General features: G+C 43.4%; 1 protein-coding gene across 1 annotated transcript; it reads right to left on the reverse strand.

The window, feature by feature from the left end:
* Positions 1–2,124: 2,124 nt before the first annotated feature.
* On the reverse strand, positions 2,125–18,946 carry LOC117964057 (actin-binding protein WASF2-like). Its single transcript, XM_034906320.2, has 9 exons — positions 18,714–18,946; positions 12,337–12,486; positions 11,057–11,191; positions 10,362–10,515; positions 9,954–10,071; positions 8,817–8,938; positions 6,183–6,323; positions 5,372–5,892; positions 2,125–4,838 (listed from the first exon to the last, which is right to left on the reverse strand). Exons 2-9 carry the CDS (start codon positions 12,467–12,469, stop codon positions 4,681–4,683), a joined length of 1,482 nt encoding a protein of 493 aa, XP_034762211.1. The 5' UTR covers positions 12,470–12,486; positions 18,714–18,946; the 3' UTR covers positions 2,125–4,680.
* Between the last annotated feature and the right edge of the window lie 564 nt (positions 18,947–19,510).

Genomic DNA, 19,510 nt, shown 5'->3' on the forward strand with positions numbered 1-19,510 from the left:
GATGGACTCAACGCAGAGGAAACTTTACCGCGTCTTTCAGTGAGATTGACTCAACACAGAGGAAACTTTACCGCGTCTCTCAGTGAGATGGACTCAACGCAGAGGAAACTTTACCGCGTCTCTCAGTGAGATTGACTCAACGCAGAGGAAACTTTACCGCGTCTCTCAGTGAGATTGACTCAACACAGAGGAAACTTTACCGCGTCTCTCAGTGAGATGGACTCAACGCAGAGGAAACTTTACCGCGTCTTTCAGTGAGATTGACTCAACACAGAGGAAACTTTACCGCGTCTCTCAGCGAGATTGACTCAACACAGAGGAAACTTTACCGCGTCTCTCAGTGAGATGGACTCAACACAGAGGAAACTTTACCGCGTCTCTCAGTGAGATGGACTCAACGCAGAGGAAACTTTACCCTCTCAGCGAGATTGACTCAACGCAGAGGAAACTTTACCCTCTCAGCGAGATTGACTCAACGCAGAGGAAACTTTACCGCGTCTCTCAGTGAGATTGACTCAACACAGAGGAAACTTTACCGCGTCTCTCAGTGAGATGGACTCAACGCAGAGGAAACTTTACCGCGTCTCTCAGCGAGATGGACTCAACGCAGGTTATTCTTTTGCAGCACCGCTGTTTGCTTTAACTGACTTGTACCTCCCCAAATAAATCCTGAGTGCCTTTGAGGCGTTATAAAGAGAACTGTCTGACTCCTGTGTCCATTTGTGAAGCACACACACACACGTCCTTAAATAAATTATTTTTGAACCATTTAAACCTTTTTAATCAAATATCTTAATAGATAATCATCTCCTCTTTACAAATATGCTAAAGCTTTTAATGAGCCGTCTGCCCCACAAGTGCTGTGGTACCCCAACTATGATCCACTTACTACCAATGCAGAATGACCGGGTGGAGTTTCTGTCCTCTATTCTACACACAAAGTGATTGTCCTCAGTGGTGACGTTTAAGACTGGTTCAGTCTTCCATGTAGTGTTGTCCTTGCATTCCCCATTGGAATTCACATAAACATTCATATCAGGAATTAGGGTTAAACAAACAGCTAGGGGCAAGGTTTCCAGCACACAATGCTTTATCTTGAGTGGGTTTAGAGGCACGAATGCATTACTAACTCAAAACCAACGAGACATATTTTTATGTGTTTTAATATATTGACCTAAATTATCTTTGTATATATTCTGTTTCTTAAACCTGACATCATTTCCTTCTGATACAAAGACTTTTCAGATGGCTGTATAACATTAATATCTAGGTTTGCTAATATTATTAAGACATTTCAGGTGGCTGTATCACATCAATATCAGGGTGTGCTATATATTGTAAGAAATCTCAGATGGCTGTATGTGTGTGTGTGTGTCTCTACCAGTGGTGGCTCTGATGCTGCTATTTGTCCAAGTCCATTTGGCTAAGCCAGCCGTCTCCCTCCTACATTGTCCTCCAGGAATCCAATGCTCTGTACGTGACTGTCTCTCCTCCTGCCAGCTCCCAGTTTAAGCCTCCGTCCCAAACTACTGTTTGATCTCTCCCTCTATAAACCTGAAGCACAGCAAATAGATGCTGCTTGAAGTTATCACACGCACGCACATACAAACACACCCAAACCCATTCACATACAAACACCCACAGCACATGAAAACCTTATGTAAAACAAGAACAGCTTTCTGCTGCAGAACTAGCTCTATGAAGTGCTTCTAACCAGGTCACTAAGTTTGAGTTGCTTCTGGAAATGGTTCCAGGATGAGGGTGCAAAATAACTCAAACTTTGATTGATTTTTTTTATTTTATTTTTTTAACTAAGTTCTGAGTGTGCCTGAGGGACTGCAAAATTTAAAAATGACAAGTTTATAAAGCCCTGGCACAGACTGTTAGCAAACCATTGATAACATGGAAGTTTACCCAGCACGGCTTTGAAGATACAGATTTACAATACCTCACCGCCAATAAAACAACACCAACCCCACCATAACGTCTAATCATCAGGTTTTACTGCAAGAGAGTTTGACCATTAATAGCAAAATATTAATACTAAACTCATGGTGGCTATTACCCCTGAAAAATGTGTGTGTAATATATATCTATATAAAGAATAGTCTCTGCTACAATGAATTGATTCAACTACAAAAGTTTGTTGACAGCTATGTTATCTTACAGGCACATTGTTAATAGTTAAACAGCAATACATGTGTATTATTGCATAGATCATCAGTGAAGTAAATCATTTCAATTTAAAAAGGCACTTTAATACAGTATTAGTTGACAAGAAAAAGAAAGGGTGTTATGGTTTCTATAGGCTGTGCTGGAAGAACTGGTTCATTTAAAAGCTATGCACAAATCGTGAATCCTGCACAGCAAAGACACTCCTTGCTGAACCCCTTTCTGGACAAAGACGCCCAAAGAGAGCAATTGCATAGACTTGGAGCTACAGCGGCCCTCCAGCAAGCACACCATAACACCCTTTGAACAGGGATACACACAAAGCTATAGTTACAGTAGAAGAGAATTGCACAGAGATTTCTTGGTTAAAGTACATCATTTTTGGCAATACATTAGATCTGGTCACAGTGCTGTGTGTGAAAGTGGGAGGGCTGGAGTTGGAGTTGCAGAGGGCATTCTGCAGCAGGCTTGGGGGTGGAGGAACTTTCCCTAGGTTACCTTCTGAAACTTTTAAAAAATACGGTTTTATATACGAGAATGGCCTTGCATGGATATCATTTTTGTGCTTTTAATTCTCTAACCATTTACTTAGCTCTGCTAATAGAAGCAGCTGGTTACAATAACTGCAGTACGCAGAGGAATACAATAGAAGCTGCCCGTTCCTTTCCCTGCATCACGTGATGACATGAATTTACCAGGATTCCAGTGAAATCAGGGAATAAGGAAAGAGCAAGCTTTGTGTCTACAAGTGCTTCCTTAAAGAGTACTCCTGATCTCTATGGTAATGGTACTTGTACAGGTTCTAGTACAATTACAGGTTTGCATTTTGGTCCCACGCTGGCAAAAATCCCTAAACATAAAAACCATAAGGCATTCATCACTTTGGAAAATGCTGGGAACCACTGTCTTATGGGAATTGAAGCCTTTACACATCATGAAATATGCAAAACACATTTTAAAAATGATTTGGTTCTGACTCAAACTGCAACAGTTTCAAAGATCACAGTTTGTTATGTTTCTTGTCTTTGTCCAACTGTATTGTTCTGGTGTCTGAGGGCAAACCTGGAACTGCACCACCCCTACCTGTCTGCCAGCAGGAGGCAGTATATTTCACCAGGGTTGAGGTGTCTAATTCAAACACCGAGTTAATGCTCAGTAATGTCAATTGATTCTGATTCGATCTATACTCCACCAATCACGTTAGTTCAATCTGCATATATATTTTGCTCTGTTTATGCCATGAACACGAGGTGGGTGGAAATGGACCCTGAATTTGGCCTTGCCTCCGCCTCTCTGCTCTCATCCCTCAGGCACACCCTACTTCCCAAGGCACTAAACATCTTGCTGCAGAATTAAGGCACAATTTCACTAAACACAAGGGCTACCTGCACAATCACATAAATAAACCCAATCCCTTTTAAAAAGACACTGTGATTACTATTCATATTACATTGTATAGAACCATCCTTCTGCAGGACAGCAGTAATAAAACAATACGTATAAAACACCCGACATGCCACAAGAAAAATCTCATAATTATAATTAGAAAGTAACAGGATAAGCATGATGTATATAAGGAAGCTTTGGATTGGGGCTCATTCTACAAAACCCACCCATCAGACAAACCATTGATTGCTGCAGATACAAGTCTGCATGTTCTTCCTCAGAACCACAGACGATCCATCACTGAGCAGACCCTTCCACAGACAATCACTAAGCACACGCCTTTTTTCTAGTTTTTGCTCGTCTCAGGTATTAACACTATGGCAGACACCCCTGACCCTGTGGTTCTGTACAGTGTGGTGTGTTTGGCACTCTGTTAAGTTTATACTCACAGGACTAGTACAGAGCTGAAGGATGACTTTGCTATTTTAAGCGCTGGCAGATCACAAGGATGGTCCAGCTACTGAATATTTAGAGGACAGGAAAGTGACGTGGGAGGAGCGGGCGGTTTTTGGCATGCAGATTACAGCAGGGAGGGAAGCAGGCTCTGTGTACAGGGGATGCCATTCAAAGACTCCTGGATGAATTATTAATCTGTTTATGAATTGCTTTCTGCGATGGAGTTTCCAAATGACAGAGCCTCACTAATCCTGCTTGGCTGCAGTGACGTATATTCACTCTGATACAGGTAAAAACACAGATCTCTCTCTCTCTTTTCTTACAGGGCTCTTTGATCAACTTTTTTTTTTCTCTTGTGAGAAATATGAGAAAACAGGCATCCCAACAAATCTAGGTTTACAGGGCTGCAACAGACTCCATTATAAATCATTATAGGATTGCTGGCTGTATTAAGGTCTAGTCTAGTATTACTGTGCAGGCTCCACGGCACAGATACAGTGATAAAAATCACACTGTGTGATTAAGGGTTTCTCAAGTAGGTAAGGGTTCTGGCATGATCCAAGGACTCAGATTTGTCCTGTTATTACAAACCGTAAAAAAACACACACACAGACAGAAAGATAATCAATGTGAGCTGGCGGGGGTCCGCTGAGTGAGGGGGGGGGGCTAGTCAGACCAGTCTTCATCTCCGAACTCAGAGGAGTCGTCCTCGGAGTCGCTGCACTCGACGGCGATGCGGCGGGACAGGATGGCAGCCACGTCATTGCCCACGTGGTCTCGCTTCTCCTGCTCACGCTGCTCCTCCACCTTGCGCAGGTTGAACCCTGAGAGAGGAGGAGAGTGATCACAACAGAGTCCCAGCAGAGAGGCATTTCAACGGCATTCCTCCATCTTACATCTATACAGAAAGTGCAGACACTTATTCCACGAATGAGGACAGAATGATAATGGGATGTTTGCAGCTATCCTGTTGAGTGAAATAGCCACAGCACTCTGAACAAACAAGAGTATTCTGTTTATATAACAAGTACAATGTATTGAAAAGAAAACATGTTTAACCCTAAATATAACATCATCTCATAGCAAAGAATTACTATCCTCAGATCACGCTCCTCGCTGTAATCTGGAACAAGGCGATTCACCCGGTCGATTTGTATGCATGCAGAAACATATTCACTCAGGATCACAGAACATGAACGTCATTCAATGCTAGATTTCTCAACGTTGTTGTATGACTATGTACAATTAAAATAAAGATTGCGTTGGAGGGCTAGGCTGCTGGAAGGTGAGAGTTGAAGGCCGTCACTGTTGAGATCAATGGAACAGGCCCTGCTGTGTATGAACTTAGGAGACTCACCTTGCCGGATCGCTTGCAGCAGGTCACTGTGAGCATCACCGACCGGGGCCTGGGCTTTGGGGGTGCTAGGCTGGGGGGCATGGGGGACCCCGATATTGCCAGAGGAGAGAGGGGGAGCTGGGGGGCCAGCAGAAGGAGGAGGGGGTGGTCCTGGGGGAGGGGGAGGAGGAGGGGGTGGGGGGGGTCCCCCAGCAAGAGTGGGTAAGGAGGGGGGTTGAGGCAGGGCAGAGGAGTCCAGCATGAAGGGAGGAGGAGGCGGGGCCGGTGGGGTGGTGAATGCGTCAGGAGCCAATCCGGGAGCAGGAGGGGGTGGGGGAGGGGGTGGGGCATTGAATCCAGAGAGAGGAGGTGGGGCTCCCATGCCAGGGGGTGGGGGAGGGGGAGGAGCTGGAGCTGGGGGTGGGGCAAAGCCTGGTCTGCCATCAAGAGGGGAGCCTGGGGGGGCAGGAGGGGGGTGGCTGGGAGACACCAGACTGGAGCGCTTCTGTTGGGCTAAACCCTGCTGACCACCTATCTGGTAACTGGGGAAGAGAGAGACAGAGAGGTTAGGGAAATAGTCAACATTTCTTCAGTCTTTTGCACAGTTAAAAACTGTGCATGTTGCAGTAATCTATAAAATGTTACTTTATAAAGTTTATAAAACAGAAAAAAGAGAATGTGTGAAGCAATTGCAAAGGCATTCGAACAGCATACAACTAGAGAAACTGGACCATTGGAACAGCAACCAACTAGAGAAACTGGACCATTGGAACAGCAACCAACTAGAGAAACTGGAGCACTGAAATGTACAGTGCTGTGTCTGCATGTTCACCTCATGTCCGGGGGAGGTGGGGGCAGGAAGTCATCGGGAGACATGGGAGGGGGTGGGGGATCGTAGCCCTGGTTCTGATCCACGTAGCCGTCGTACCCCCCATCCCCAGAGCTGATGCTGCCGTTCATCTCATTGGAGTTGCTGCAGAGTCAAAACAGAACCAGCAGGGGTCACTACAGGCTGCTAAGAGACGCTTCAACTTTAACCCTTTGCAGTCCATTTATTAAGTGCTTGTCAGGCGCGTCAGGTCCAATTTATTTTCACATGCGCAGTTAATTTTAGACGCGCTGTTTAAAAGTATTTTTTTTTCACAGTCAAACGGGTTTAAAAGGCCCTGCATATCAACAAAGCACTCACTGGGCATCTCCAGTCCCGCCCCACCCTTTCGTTAGCTATAGCTTTCACTTATGCCAAGAAAAAAAAATTATAATAATAATCGTCGTACATACTGATCAAACATCTCCAAACTCCTCAATAATGCGATCCAAGTCATTATTTTATTACTATAACATCTCAAAAAAGCTCTGCAAATGTCTGTGATATTCTCTGTGCGCTGATTCAGTAACAGCCAGCTTCCTTATGACCGCCCATATGGGATGCCAGGGGCAAGTATGACTATTCATGAGATACGCCTTTTTTTTTGTTTTTTTTTTTTAAAACGGCTTGTCTCGGCTCCTGTCGCTCCCACTCGGCCATTGAATGGTTTTCTCGGCTTTTTCCGGAGAAAAAAAATGACTAGAAACCCGTTTTTTGCATTTTTTTGATGATGTCGGACAGGGTCCGACAATGGACCGGATAGGAATAATTGCAATGTCGGACCAGGTCCGACAATGGACCACAAAGGGTTAAGAACAAGTCTGCCAGTAAGACTTTACCATGCTTTCACTGTGCTTTATTACACGTTGCTATGCTTTTACTATGGGGAGCTTTTAGAAGGGATCCCCTAGTCACTATACTTGTTTGATGTAGTACATTGACTGTTTAAAACAACTGGGAAATGAAACAATCTAATATCGCTACTTTGTATAAAAAGAGATAACAGAAGAAGAACGGTGGTGCATGATTTTCTAAAAAGGACCCCCCTCCACCCCCCCCTTTGCAGCACATTCTCTCAGAGCTTGGGTGAGAAGCTGCTGTTCTTAATCTTCTTTATAATTCAGTGTGGTGACAGCGCAGTCATGTTTCATACAGTTGAGGGTATCTCCCCGTGGGACTCAATCAGCTCCCCCTTTATACCACAGAACCAGTTAAGAGGCAGCATTACATTTGGCTGATGGTGTGATAAGAAACATTAAAAAACAACCAAATCACTGCAAATGTATGAGACATGGGGTGATATTTTCAAACCGTTTCCTCCATTCTTCAATTAACTCTTCTTTTTAAAAATAAGAAAAAAATCATGTTAAATGTACAAAATGACATAAACCAGACCGAGAATGCTGAAAAAAAAACTTTTAAATATAATCACTTAGATGTTTGGTTCTAGTTCTGTAAAATTAACAGATGTTTTACCTGTTAGAGTTAATCAAAGACTGGAGTAAACGCTTTGAAAGTATGGCCCATCGTTTCACACAGTTTGAGACAGAACTAACCCAAACTGCACAGGAACCCTAAACATGATGTACTGTATTAACTGTATGCAGCTTACACAGTGTCTCACTGCACAGACACCCTAAACATGATGTACTGTATTAACTGTATGCAGCTTACACAGTGTCTCACTGCACAGACACCCTAAACATGATGTACTGTATTAACTGTATGCAGCTTACACAGTGTCTCGCTGCACAGACACCCTAAACATGATGTACTGTATTAACTGTATGCAGCTTACACAGTGTCTCACTGCACAGACACCCTAAACATGATGTACTGTATTAACTGTATGCAGCTTACACAGTGTCTCACTGCACAGACACCCTAAACATGATGTACTGTATTAACTGTATGCAGCTTACACAGTGTCTCGCTGCACACACACCCTAAACATGATGTACTGTATTAACTGTATGCAACTTAGTGTCTCGCTGCACAGACACCCTAAACATGATGTACTGTATTAACTGTATGCAGCTTACACAGTGTCTCACTGCACAGACACCCTAAACATGATGTACTGTATTAACTGTATGCAGCTTACACAGTGTCTCACTGCACAGACACCCTAAACATGATGTACTGTATTAACTGTATGCAGCTTACACAGTGTCTCACTGCACAGACACCCTAAACATGATGTACTGTATTAACTGTATGCAGCTTACACAGTGTCTCGCTGCACACACACCCTAAACATGATGTACTGTATTAACTGTATGCAACTTAGTGTCTCGCTGCACAGACACCCTAAACATGATGTACTGTATTAACTGTATGCAGCTTACACAGTGTCTCACTGCACAGACACCCTAAACATGATGTACTGTATTAACTGTATGCAGCTTACACAGTGTCTCACTGCACAGACACCCTAAACATGATGTACTGTATTAACTGTATGCAGCTTACACAGTGTCTCACTGCACAGACACCCTAAACATGATGTACTGTATTAACTGTATGCAGCTTACACAGTGTCTCACTGCACAGACACCCTAAACACGATGTCATGCATTCACTTTTTATACATCTTACATGGCATCTCCAGGCTTGGGCTCCACAAATTCCTTGCCCATCTTGAGCCTCTCCCACTCCTCCTTGCGCGTCTTGATCTTGCGGGGGTTCAGGTTTCCTCTGGGGTTGTCCTTCTTCTCTTTCTGTCACGAAGAGAAAACAGAAGTTCTGGTATTCGGTTCTCAGTCACAACTAGAAGCCACAACATATTTATAAACAGACCTTGGCAATTTAACCACTAACATGTTAAACATGTGAAAAAGTTTTGAGTCTCATACTTGCAAAGTCACTAAAGTCTTGTTTTATCATGTGTGAAACTGTGCTAATCTTAGGCAATTTCTGTCTGATGCTGAGAAACCAATTTCTGCTTGTGTGTCATCCTGACTGGACTGCTGGATTTGCTGGGCTCCCGGTCCATGCCAGAACTCATCTGTAGTTTATACAGCACGCAGCCGCTAGGGGGCGCTAGCTGCTAGAGCTTATAGTTACTGTGCTCCCAGATTGTGGAATGCACGGTCACCTGCATGAGTTAGAAACACACTTTTGATACTTAAGGTTTTTTTTTTTTTGTTTTTTTAATGTATTTACTTTTTTTGTATTTCTTTTTAACATTATATAATAACTGTTGTTGTTATTTATCTTTCTTTCTTTTTACTCTGTACAAATGTATTTTATTTTGGCTTTTTTTTTGTTTTGTCTTGTACAGCACTTTTTATATGAAAGGAGCTAGATAAATAAAATGTGATTTGAATTGATCCTCTTTATATTAAATAAATACATACTGTCTTGATCACAAGTCCTGGAGGTACTGACAGCCGTTCAGTTTGAGTTCATTGTAATTTAGCAGAACTTCACAGATTCTAGAAAACTCCTTGCAGCTTTTTGCATGAGTCAGGAGGACAACTTGACATTCCTTTAACAGATAAAAACTTGAGACTGACTTTAACTTGATCCGGCAATGTTCAATTAGATTCAGAACAGGAGATAGTCTGCTTGAAGGCTCAGGAACCTTGATGTCTCTAACCTCACAAATCAACTTTACTTCTATAGAAATGACCACTTCTTGTCAGTTCTTATGGGCACAACGTAGACTTATATGTGTGATTTCAAACGGCAGTGCCAGTGTTTCTATTGGTAGTAATCTGCAGGGAAGGTTACCCTGTGCTTGCGCCTCTCTTTCATGATGTCTTTGGTGTCCTGAAGCATCTTCTCCTTCCACAATTCAAAGAAATAGGAGGGGTCAGTGTAGAACTTGAGAGCTTCCTTCCCATCATCCCTGAGTGAGGAGACAGGTAGGGTTAGTACAGCACACTGCCCAAACACACACACACACACACACATGCGCACACACACACACAGAGACAGGCAGGGTTTGTACAGCACACGCACACACACACACACACACACGCACACACACAGGCAGGGCTAGTACAGCACACTACCCTAGAACACTCCAACAAGAAACACATGCACATGAAGAAAGTCATTCTTTCAGAACCACAACATTTGAGAACAGATAGACAGAGAGACAGGCAGGCTCCCCTGGTCTCTTCTCGGCTGCAGTACCTGTACATGCTCAGGTTATTGAGTGGTGGGGGCTGGTTACACATGCTGTAGGTTTCCTGCACAGGGAGGGGCAGGGAGGTCCTGATGAAGAGCTGCTGGTCCTGAGTGCCACAGCTTTTGAACGCCTTCTTGGTGGTGATGGCCTGCAAAGACACTGCACAGGACCCGGCCCATCAGGCACTGTGCTCACACAGGCACGTTGGAATCACGAACATACTGCACTACTCTGAGCCCTTCAAAACCACTGGACTTGCACAGTACAAAACATCTCTCTACCAGGTCACACTGCCTGCCTCCTAGTCTCTCAGCTTTAACTACTAGACCACACTGCCTCTCCCCACACAGTCCCTTAGCTTCAACCACTAGACCACACTCCCTCCCTCCCAGTCCTTCAGAGCTAACCACACTCCTTCCCTCCCTCCCTCCCAGTCCCTCAGAACTAACCACACTCCCTCCCTCCCTCCCGGTCCCTCAGAACTAACCACACTCAATCCCTCCCTCCTGGTCCCTCAGCTGTAACCACTAGACCACACTCCCTCCCTCCCTCCCTCCCTCCCTCCCGCTCCCTCAGCTCTAACCACTAGACCACACCCTCCCTCCCTCCCTCCCAGTACCTCAGCTCTAACCAGTAGACCGCACTGCCTCCCTCCCAGTCCCTCAGCTGTAACCAATAGACCGCACTGCCTCCCTCTCACCTTCCTCTTCCTTGGGGTCGAGCTGCGTCACTTTGACCTGCAGTCGGTCAACCCTCTCTCCCAGGGAGTTGACTCGCAGAGAGAAGTGGCTGGCCTGCAGGAAGAGCTCTCCGAAGATATCCTCTGCAGACTTGCCTGCAGGGGGCGCGAGAGAGGGAGCGAGGCAGTTACACAGAGTGCTCACCTGGTGCTGTGGCTAGGGTTTATTTTGGGATACTTCACTTTATATCGTTATATATAATAAATTATTACTAGAAATATTTATTTGAAAATCAATACAAAAAAATATTCAAAAAAAGGAATATTAACTTCTATACACAACAATAATAAACTTGAGGGTGTTCTCAGACATTTAGAAACTAACAGGAAGAAGGCGGCTAACTAGCACTGAAGTTTTAGCTGTCTAGTTCAAGCTCAAGGTGTGCTGCGGATGGGTTTATTTTGTTCATCACTTTGAAAGGAGACCCTGAAATCCAGCGACTCTTTGGAAAAGCAGTCTGGTTCCCAAGTCCTCCCGCCTGGACTCTCCTTTTCAGAACCCACTGCTGCAATCACTGCCTGTTTCCAGAGTCTCTGTCTGTAATCGTGCAGCATTGACAATGATACAAGACAGTGTTTGGCATGCAGTGTTTACAAGAAGTGCAATACTTCACCTCTGCTGTATCCCGCACTGTCTGCATCAAGCAAAGGCAAAGTACCAAGTTTCTCATCAATACTGCAGGTTCGGTTACACTTCAAAGAGCAGCTTGGTATGGATGGCAACTATCACAGGGATCTTAACTATTCTTCTTTGTGTTTCCAGTCACTTTGCTTCTGTCATCACACTGCTTCCTGGGGACTTTATAAAGCACCTCAGTGTCCGCAATATAGCTCAGCATCATGTCTGAAGTCATATACATCTGTTCTCAGTGGCATTTCTTACGGATATACAGTACTTCTAACAGTGTTGCAGGGGGGACAGCTTTATGGTTACACTCTGGTGTACCAGATGTATTTAAATGTTAGACATGATTCTAAGAGCTCTTTTTGCCTTTAATATTAAAATAAACTTTACAAATTAAATGAGACACATTTTGACTGGAAGTCCTTTTCAAAGTCTGTATTTAAACTTCTTGGTTTAAATTTAAAAAAAAGTCCCCAGGATGTAATGGCCAAAAAAGAAAATATACAAAGTGAATCAAAACAAAACAAAGCACACTTTAGTTACAATAACTCCACTACTCCCTGCCCTGCCCTGCCCTGCTGCTCTGCACCCTCTGGGCTTCCCTCCCTGAACTTACTGAGGCTGCCCAGCTGGCGGATGATGTTGGCCAGGGTGATGTTGGTGACACACTCCAGCTCACTCTTGATGGTCTTGGGCAGAGACTGGCGGCAGAGGTGCCGCGGCTCGATACTCCTCGTCACCAGCGGCATGGCGGCTCACCACGATCCTGAGGAGAGGGAGGAGGAGGCATTAGCAACAAGGAGCCTGGCAGTCTAGATACTGGAGAGGAGGACAGCAGACCTACCCAAATATACAATACCACAGGGACACCCTCTCTGCTGTAGCAGAGCAGAGAGAACGGGCTGGAAGCTATTCAGGCATGTCTGAGAGGCGCTGAGGAGCTAAACCATGAAGGGTCTAATAGGTCAACAACAAGATCTTAACATCCATCCCAAACCAACCAGGCTTCTGAAGAGTGCTGTGATGTCATCTGTAGAACCGGAACGAGGCAAGACTCATAACCAATACAATAATCCAGTCTCAAACACAAACACATGGACCAGGGTTTCAAACATTCCTTAGCCTAGCTGTGCTCCTTTGGTGAAAAAAGGCTTTTACAAACCATTCTGATGTGCTAATTAAAGTTAAGCTCCGGGTCAAATAAACAAGATTCAAGATTCCTAAATAGGAGTAATAACATGCTTCTTGAACTAGCAGCTAGTGCCTTGAAGCAGTCTTGAAAATAAGATGGAGGGTGAATTTTATTACAGCAATCAGAGCTTTATTTATCCAGACCTCAGCTAATGGGACAGTTCCCCAGCATTGTATTTCCCCGTTTGTTCCTCTTTTCCTGCAGTGTAATTGTCATGGTCTTAGTAAATGCCTTCATTTTGCTTTCACTGTATTAAAATGGATTCTGGCTGTATGTGTTTCATTACAGCCTCACAGCTTCACAGCTAACAAGCAACAGGAAAGTATTAAGGGAACTGAGAAGCTCCCCTCCCACTCTCCAGAGAGCGAGCGAGAGCCGGTTCAGGAGCCCTTCCTCTCTCGCCAGAGAGCGAGCAGTTGACAGTGTATTTAAGCTTTGAAACTGAACACACATATTTGATCGATGATTTTTTTATTTTTATTTTTTTAAATGTATTTATACATACAGAAGTTTTAGTTGCTGAGACCGAGGCCTCATTTACAAGGGGGTCCTGTTATACAAGAAAACAATTACAATACAAGCAACACAAATACACGTGTGCTTCCAACTGAGCCAGCAGCCTACACAGAAGAACATAAATAAGACATGTGATCTACATGTTAATGTGGACTAAAGGAAAAACAATAGCAAGAGGCTCGAAGCAATTCCCAAATACGATCTTTATAGCCAGCTTGTCAAATTCCATCTTCATACTAGAAGGAAGAGTTCCACATTTCTGGGAGCTGATAGTTGAAAGAGTTCTCTCAAACATGTGTGAACCCTCGGGACTGCCAGACTAACAGAATCCTGAGAGTGTAAACTAGAGCCAGTGTTAATCCTCTCCACCAGAACATACAGATAAGGAGCTACCAAGCCTTTAAGAACCTGAAACACAAAACAGCACCAATGAAAAAGCCTACGATTAGTTAATGAGAGCCAGCCGAGTTTAACAGACATGTGACAACGGTGTGTCAAAGAGGGACAATCTAGAACAAACCTGAAGCATGAATGATATATTACACACAATGTGTGTAAGGACTGCTTGGAAGCAGACTGGTAGAGTCACCAGAATATAAAATAGGAAGAGAATGATCCATTCTGCCAGAAGTGCATTCAGCAAAAACACTGATAAATCAACAGCGTGCGACATGTTTACTGAACATGTAAGCATAAGATACATTCACTGAATACACAGAGTATCAGAGGTAGCACTCCACTAAACGGCATTTTATTAATCTGCACTTTCAAACTTGAAACGTTTACGAATCATATTGCATTTCTGTTTAATATTTCAAAACATCAAAAACAGTCTTTACCATGAAAAACGAGTGCACTAGAAATAATAAAAGACAAGCAATGGAAAACGGTTTTTTGTTTTGAAATATTTTAGTACATAAATATACTAAAGAAATAGTATGTGCATCAAACAGTGTCAGACACAGAGCCTAACAGAAAACACAAGCACCCCATGATAACTATTGTGAATAATCATTGTCAGACACAGAGCCTAACAGAAAACACAAGCACCCCATGATAACTACTCTGAATAATGCCAGAAATGCACATGATGATGGTATGAGAGTTGGAAACCAAGCTTACAAACAGTGGTTATGCATAAACAGCAAATCTATTCTTACACAGCGTGAACATGACAAAGTCTGCAACAACAAAATCAAAGCTATAAATAAGATTGCACTTGTTAGCGTGAGCCGCCCCTCCCCCGGCCCGTGTGCTCTGACAGAGGCAGAGTCTGCTTGACTGATGGGGAGACCTCCGCACAGGATGGTTGCAGGGCGTGGATGATAGGTTGGAAGCACTTAAACTGACAAGCCTTAGAACGGAACCCTGTCTAGTGCTACCCTAGGGTAAAGAACGCTCTAGACATTTCTGGATTTACAGAAGTCGCTAATTCAAGTCCAGTTAAATCTGCATCTCATGTCTAAGAGTCAGGCAGAGCCTCCTGACTGACCACAGAGGGAAGCCTGTGAAGACTGAAAGAGGATCTCACCGTATATTTAGCACAGAGGAGGAAAGACTCTGTCTGAAGACATTCAGCACTAAAAACATAGCATGTCAACAGCATTCATTCCACACCACTGCTGGGAATTCAAAATGAACAGCTGGATCAGTGACATGAACAGAGATACAGGAGGATGCAGGACTGCACATGTTTACACAAGAGCCCCACTTCTGAGATCCTGCTCAATCGAAGCCTGTGAAAACCAAGTTTCACCACGATTAAATAAAAGCTACTCATAAAAACTCAGGTGTGTCAGACAGGTAGCCTCTGCATCCCACCAGATTACGAGACGTTTACACCTATATTCTGATTTTAATAACCAGTGCTGAAGAATATACGCAGCAAATCTCATCACAACGTACAGACTGATGCACTCAATATTAAAATGGTTCTGAGCAAGTTTCATTACAATTGCACAGGCGGTTCATTAAACATTATTATTTGTTTATTTAGCAGACGCCTTTATCGAAGGCGACTTACAGAGACTAGGGTGTGTGAACTATGCATCAGCTGCAGAGTCACTTACAATTACGCCTCACCCGAAAGACGGAGCACAAGGAGGTTAAGTGACTTGCTCAGGGTCACACAATGAGTCAGTGGCTGAGGTGGGATTTGAACCGGGGACCTCCTGGTTACAAGCCCGTTTCTTTAACCACTGGACCACACAGCCTCCTGTGTCTAAACATACAGAATATTCACAGCTCACAAATGCAATATTCACAAACTGAAGTATTTAGTACTGTGTCATTTTCAACATGTTTTCTTTAATACCAGATAGGACACGCTTTATCATTTAGGAAATTTAAAAGTAATCAATAATAAATAAGCAAACATACATACAAACATACAGGATGTTTCTGCAGTGGGTAACACTTGCTAATTGGGGAGTGGCCACACGTATAAAAGCAGACAGAAAGGCTCTGTTTGTTGGAGGAGTTTGGCTGTGTTTTGGATTGTATCTGTAGTGAAGGTGAATGCCCAGCCTACAAGGGTGTTGATTTGTTTGAACCTTTTATTTTGCCCCTCGTGTCGTGCTTTGTTTGTTCCTGTTTTGTTAATGGAAGTGCGCTTTGTGTGTTAAACTGCAGCTTTCTGTCTCCGGGTCTCTTTCCTGCCATGGCTTGATGCTACCCTGTCACATGTGGTGTTAGCAGTGGGATGAACCCCTTTGTGACCCAGACAGCAAGTGAAAAAAATACAAAACTCACAGCACACACTTGCTACTCTACTGCAAACTCAGCATTACAAGCTGGGTGTTCCTTCATATACAGTGGCTTGATCTGGCTGCATTTTTGCTGGTCAGCCTGGAAGAATGAGTCAAATCAAGAGCCTGACTCAGTCTTTACATGAAACACAGAAGCAGTCAGCTCAGCTCAGCTGTTTAACCCCTGCATTGCTGGAACCAGAAGATACTGTACAGGATGAGCCAGCACTGCTGCAAACACAAAATCCAGCAGTATGAACAAAAAGGTCACCGTGTCCACAGCTATGGCCAAACGTTTTGCATTACCAACAAATTTAGGATTGAGACAATTTAAAAAAAAAAAAAACACAATCATGTAATCACAGAAGCTACAAAATGACATTGCAAAAGTGTGAAAACATCTGGACTGCATGACATGTGTTTTGGATAAAAGGTTATCAGTATAACAATACCATAAAAAATCTACCCATGTGAAATGTATTTAATCTATTCAAACCCTAATAACCACGTGCTGGTGCAGCAAGCGGATTGCCAAGAGGACTGGGTTGTGAAGCAGCTCACAGCACAGAATGGTAAACTATAAAAGAATGCAATTCTGAGAAATATATTGTAGTGTAAAACTGAAAATGGTGGGACACTGCAGCTTCAAAACCTGAGGGACGACACCTCTAAACACCCCAGGAGTTTAGAATCGTTAACAAGCCAGGTAACCCCGCAGGCAACACGGCACACCTGTTTACAGGTAACCCCACAGGCAACACTGCACACCTGTTTACAGGTAACCCCACAGACAACACTGCACACCTGTTTACAGGTAACCCCACAGGCAACACTGCACACCTGTTTACAGGTAACCCCGCAGGCAACACTGCACACCTGTTTACAGGTAACCCCACAGGCAACACTGCACACCTGTTTACAGTTAACCCCGCAGGCAACACTGCACACCTGTTTACAGGTAACCCCACAGGCAACACTGCACACCTGTTTACAGGTAACCCTGCAGGCAACACTGCACACCTGTGTGCATGCAGGTCTAGGCAGACCACTAAAGTAATAAATACATTGGTAGACAAACTATTACATCAGTTCTCCAGGGAGGGTTGCGTTTCTGGAAACTTGCTGTGCTGAAAGGAATAATGCCAGTCCTCGTGGGAAACTGCATCACTAAAGAGTAGTTCCTCATACGGGACTCTCTCTGTTTAGAACTGTAATAAACACCGTGGGCACATTTCCCTTCTCAAAGACTTGCTTGGTTGATTGGTACTCCATTGTAAATGTGAGGGAGGACAGCTGTTCTTGTTTTAAAATCAACACATTAGTGAATGGATTTATTGAATTAATACCTTCCAATAAATATTCTTAAAGACAATTCAGGGTAACAAGTTTTGGCAAACCCTAACCTTCTAAGGTACAAGGGACACATAAAATGATGTTGACTTATTTTTACAAGGAGGCGCATGAAACAGGTTTTAAAATGTACCGACAGGCTGGACCTGGTGTTCCAAATGGTCAGTTTCCTCGTGATGCTTGAGGTCACTCTCAAATTTATTTTATTAAGAACCCGTTTGAAAAGACGCTCAATTCCTTGTGTTAGAACAAAAGAACAAATCAACGTGTGCATGGCTTGTCTAAATACCGCCGCCTTGTGAACTCTATTAAACCAGCTTACAGCACAGCTTGCAATTCGCCAGCTGTGAAATGCAAAATCAGGTTTACACACGTATGGCAATGGTATGAAAAGGAAACACCGTGTGGGACTACATTCTGTACGCTACATGATGTAAGATACGCACAGGAATCCTCTTTGGAACAGGGCTGAAAAACGTTTCCAGTGTTGCAACCCATAAGCTATGTTTTGTTTCATATTACCCATCGATTGCCATTGACAAATTCCAAAACTGTAAAAACCACTTGCTATGTCAGAAAAATAAAAAAATCGTCCTCATACACGCACATTAATCTACACGGGAGATTATTCATTTATATAACATGTACCCTAGTATGGATCTCTGTTAGTTTCACACTGACGAACAGCAGCTGCTAGTACGGGACGGTAGGCCTAGTGTAGTTTACTCTGTCGAATCTGAACATTTCAAACTAACGCAATAACTACAAACACTGGCTTTTAAATCACAGTAAAATGGAAGAGAACACAACAATACACAATTATATAACTTTTTTATGACAGGAAATGTGGCAGAAAAATCAATCTGTTCCAAAAGTAATTTTCGTGCTTCAACATTTTCTATGTTTATATATATATATATATATATATATTTACGTACTGCAACAGAAGGAAATAACTGCGAGTGCTTCTTTACTGTGAACCGCGCCGATCAGCGTCATTAACATTAACAATTAAAACACAAAACTGTTTGATCTTGTCAACTTGAATGGTTCACAGTTTAGCAGGAAGTGAAACGATTCCACCCATTCTTTCAATCAGCGACAATGCGGACACAATCTGGCAGACAGACCAACCCTGCTCCTCGTCACTCAAAAAACCTCCCGACCCACAAGCTACCGCGAACTTACCTTTCCACGAAGAGGAGTCCCGTCAAAACAATTGTGGAGGTCTCACAGAAATATGTTTCTAAATTTCATCCTATTCGATTCCAGTTGTGCAAAACTTCCCGTCAACAAAACTAAAAACGGAACCTCCCATACAGCTACTACCGCTCACTTTACTGCAGTCCCTCCCCGCCCGGCTCTGATTGGGTGGATTCTGCGAGTCCGGGAGTTTATTGGCTAGCTGACTTATTGATTTATCTTCACGTAAACTGCACAGAACCCGGCGCTGACGTCACAACTCCACCCTGACGAGGAGAAAATCCTGCTAGACGATACCAATTCAGGGTGAAATGGGGGTGGGGGGTATTGTTTTAATTCACCAGATGCCTAATTGAAAACACGTTTTTGTTGTATTTTTTAATGTACGTTATTAAACCACGCACATACGAAAACTCACAGGGAAAATAAGAACGGTATAGCGACAGTACAGAAAGATAATTCTAAATTACTTGTTTGATACTCCCTCATGACAAGACTGTTTTGAGTGGTTTTGGGGGAGGCTCATTTGTGGCACGTTGTTTTTTGCAGCTGTGTTGTGATGGCAGCTGGCTGAATCCGACGTACAGGCGTCCCCATTCAATAATGTGCCCGGCGAACTATTCCTGCACCCCCGTCGCATTTTATTATTATTATTATTATTATTATTATTATTATTATTATTATTATTTATTTATTTCTTAGCAGACGCCCTTATCCAGGGCGACTTACAATCGTAAGCAAAAACATTTCAAGCGTTACGATACAAGTAATACAATAAGAGC

Source organism: Acipenser ruthenus, chromosome 25, assembly GCF_902713425.1.
Source record: "Acipenser ruthenus chromosome 25, fAciRut3.2 maternal haplotype, whole genome shotgun sequence".
Taxonomy (NCBI): Eukaryota; Metazoa; Chordata; class Actinopteri; order Acipenseriformes; family Acipenseridae; genus Acipenser; species Acipenser ruthenus.

Coding starts and splice junctions, on each gene's coding strand:
- LOC117964057 (XM_034906320.2), bottom strand. CDS start 12,469: ATGCCGCTGGTGACGAGGAGTATCGAGCCGCGGCACCTCTGCCGCCAG. Junction 10,072..10,361: donor AATAACCTGAGCATGTACAG/GTACTGCAGCCG, acceptor CTCCTCACTCAG/GGATGATGGGAAGGAAGCTC. Junction 4,839..5,371: donor GCTGCAAGCGATCCGGCAAG/GTGAGTCTCCTA, acceptor CTCCTCTCTCAG/GGTTCAACCTGCGCAAGGTG.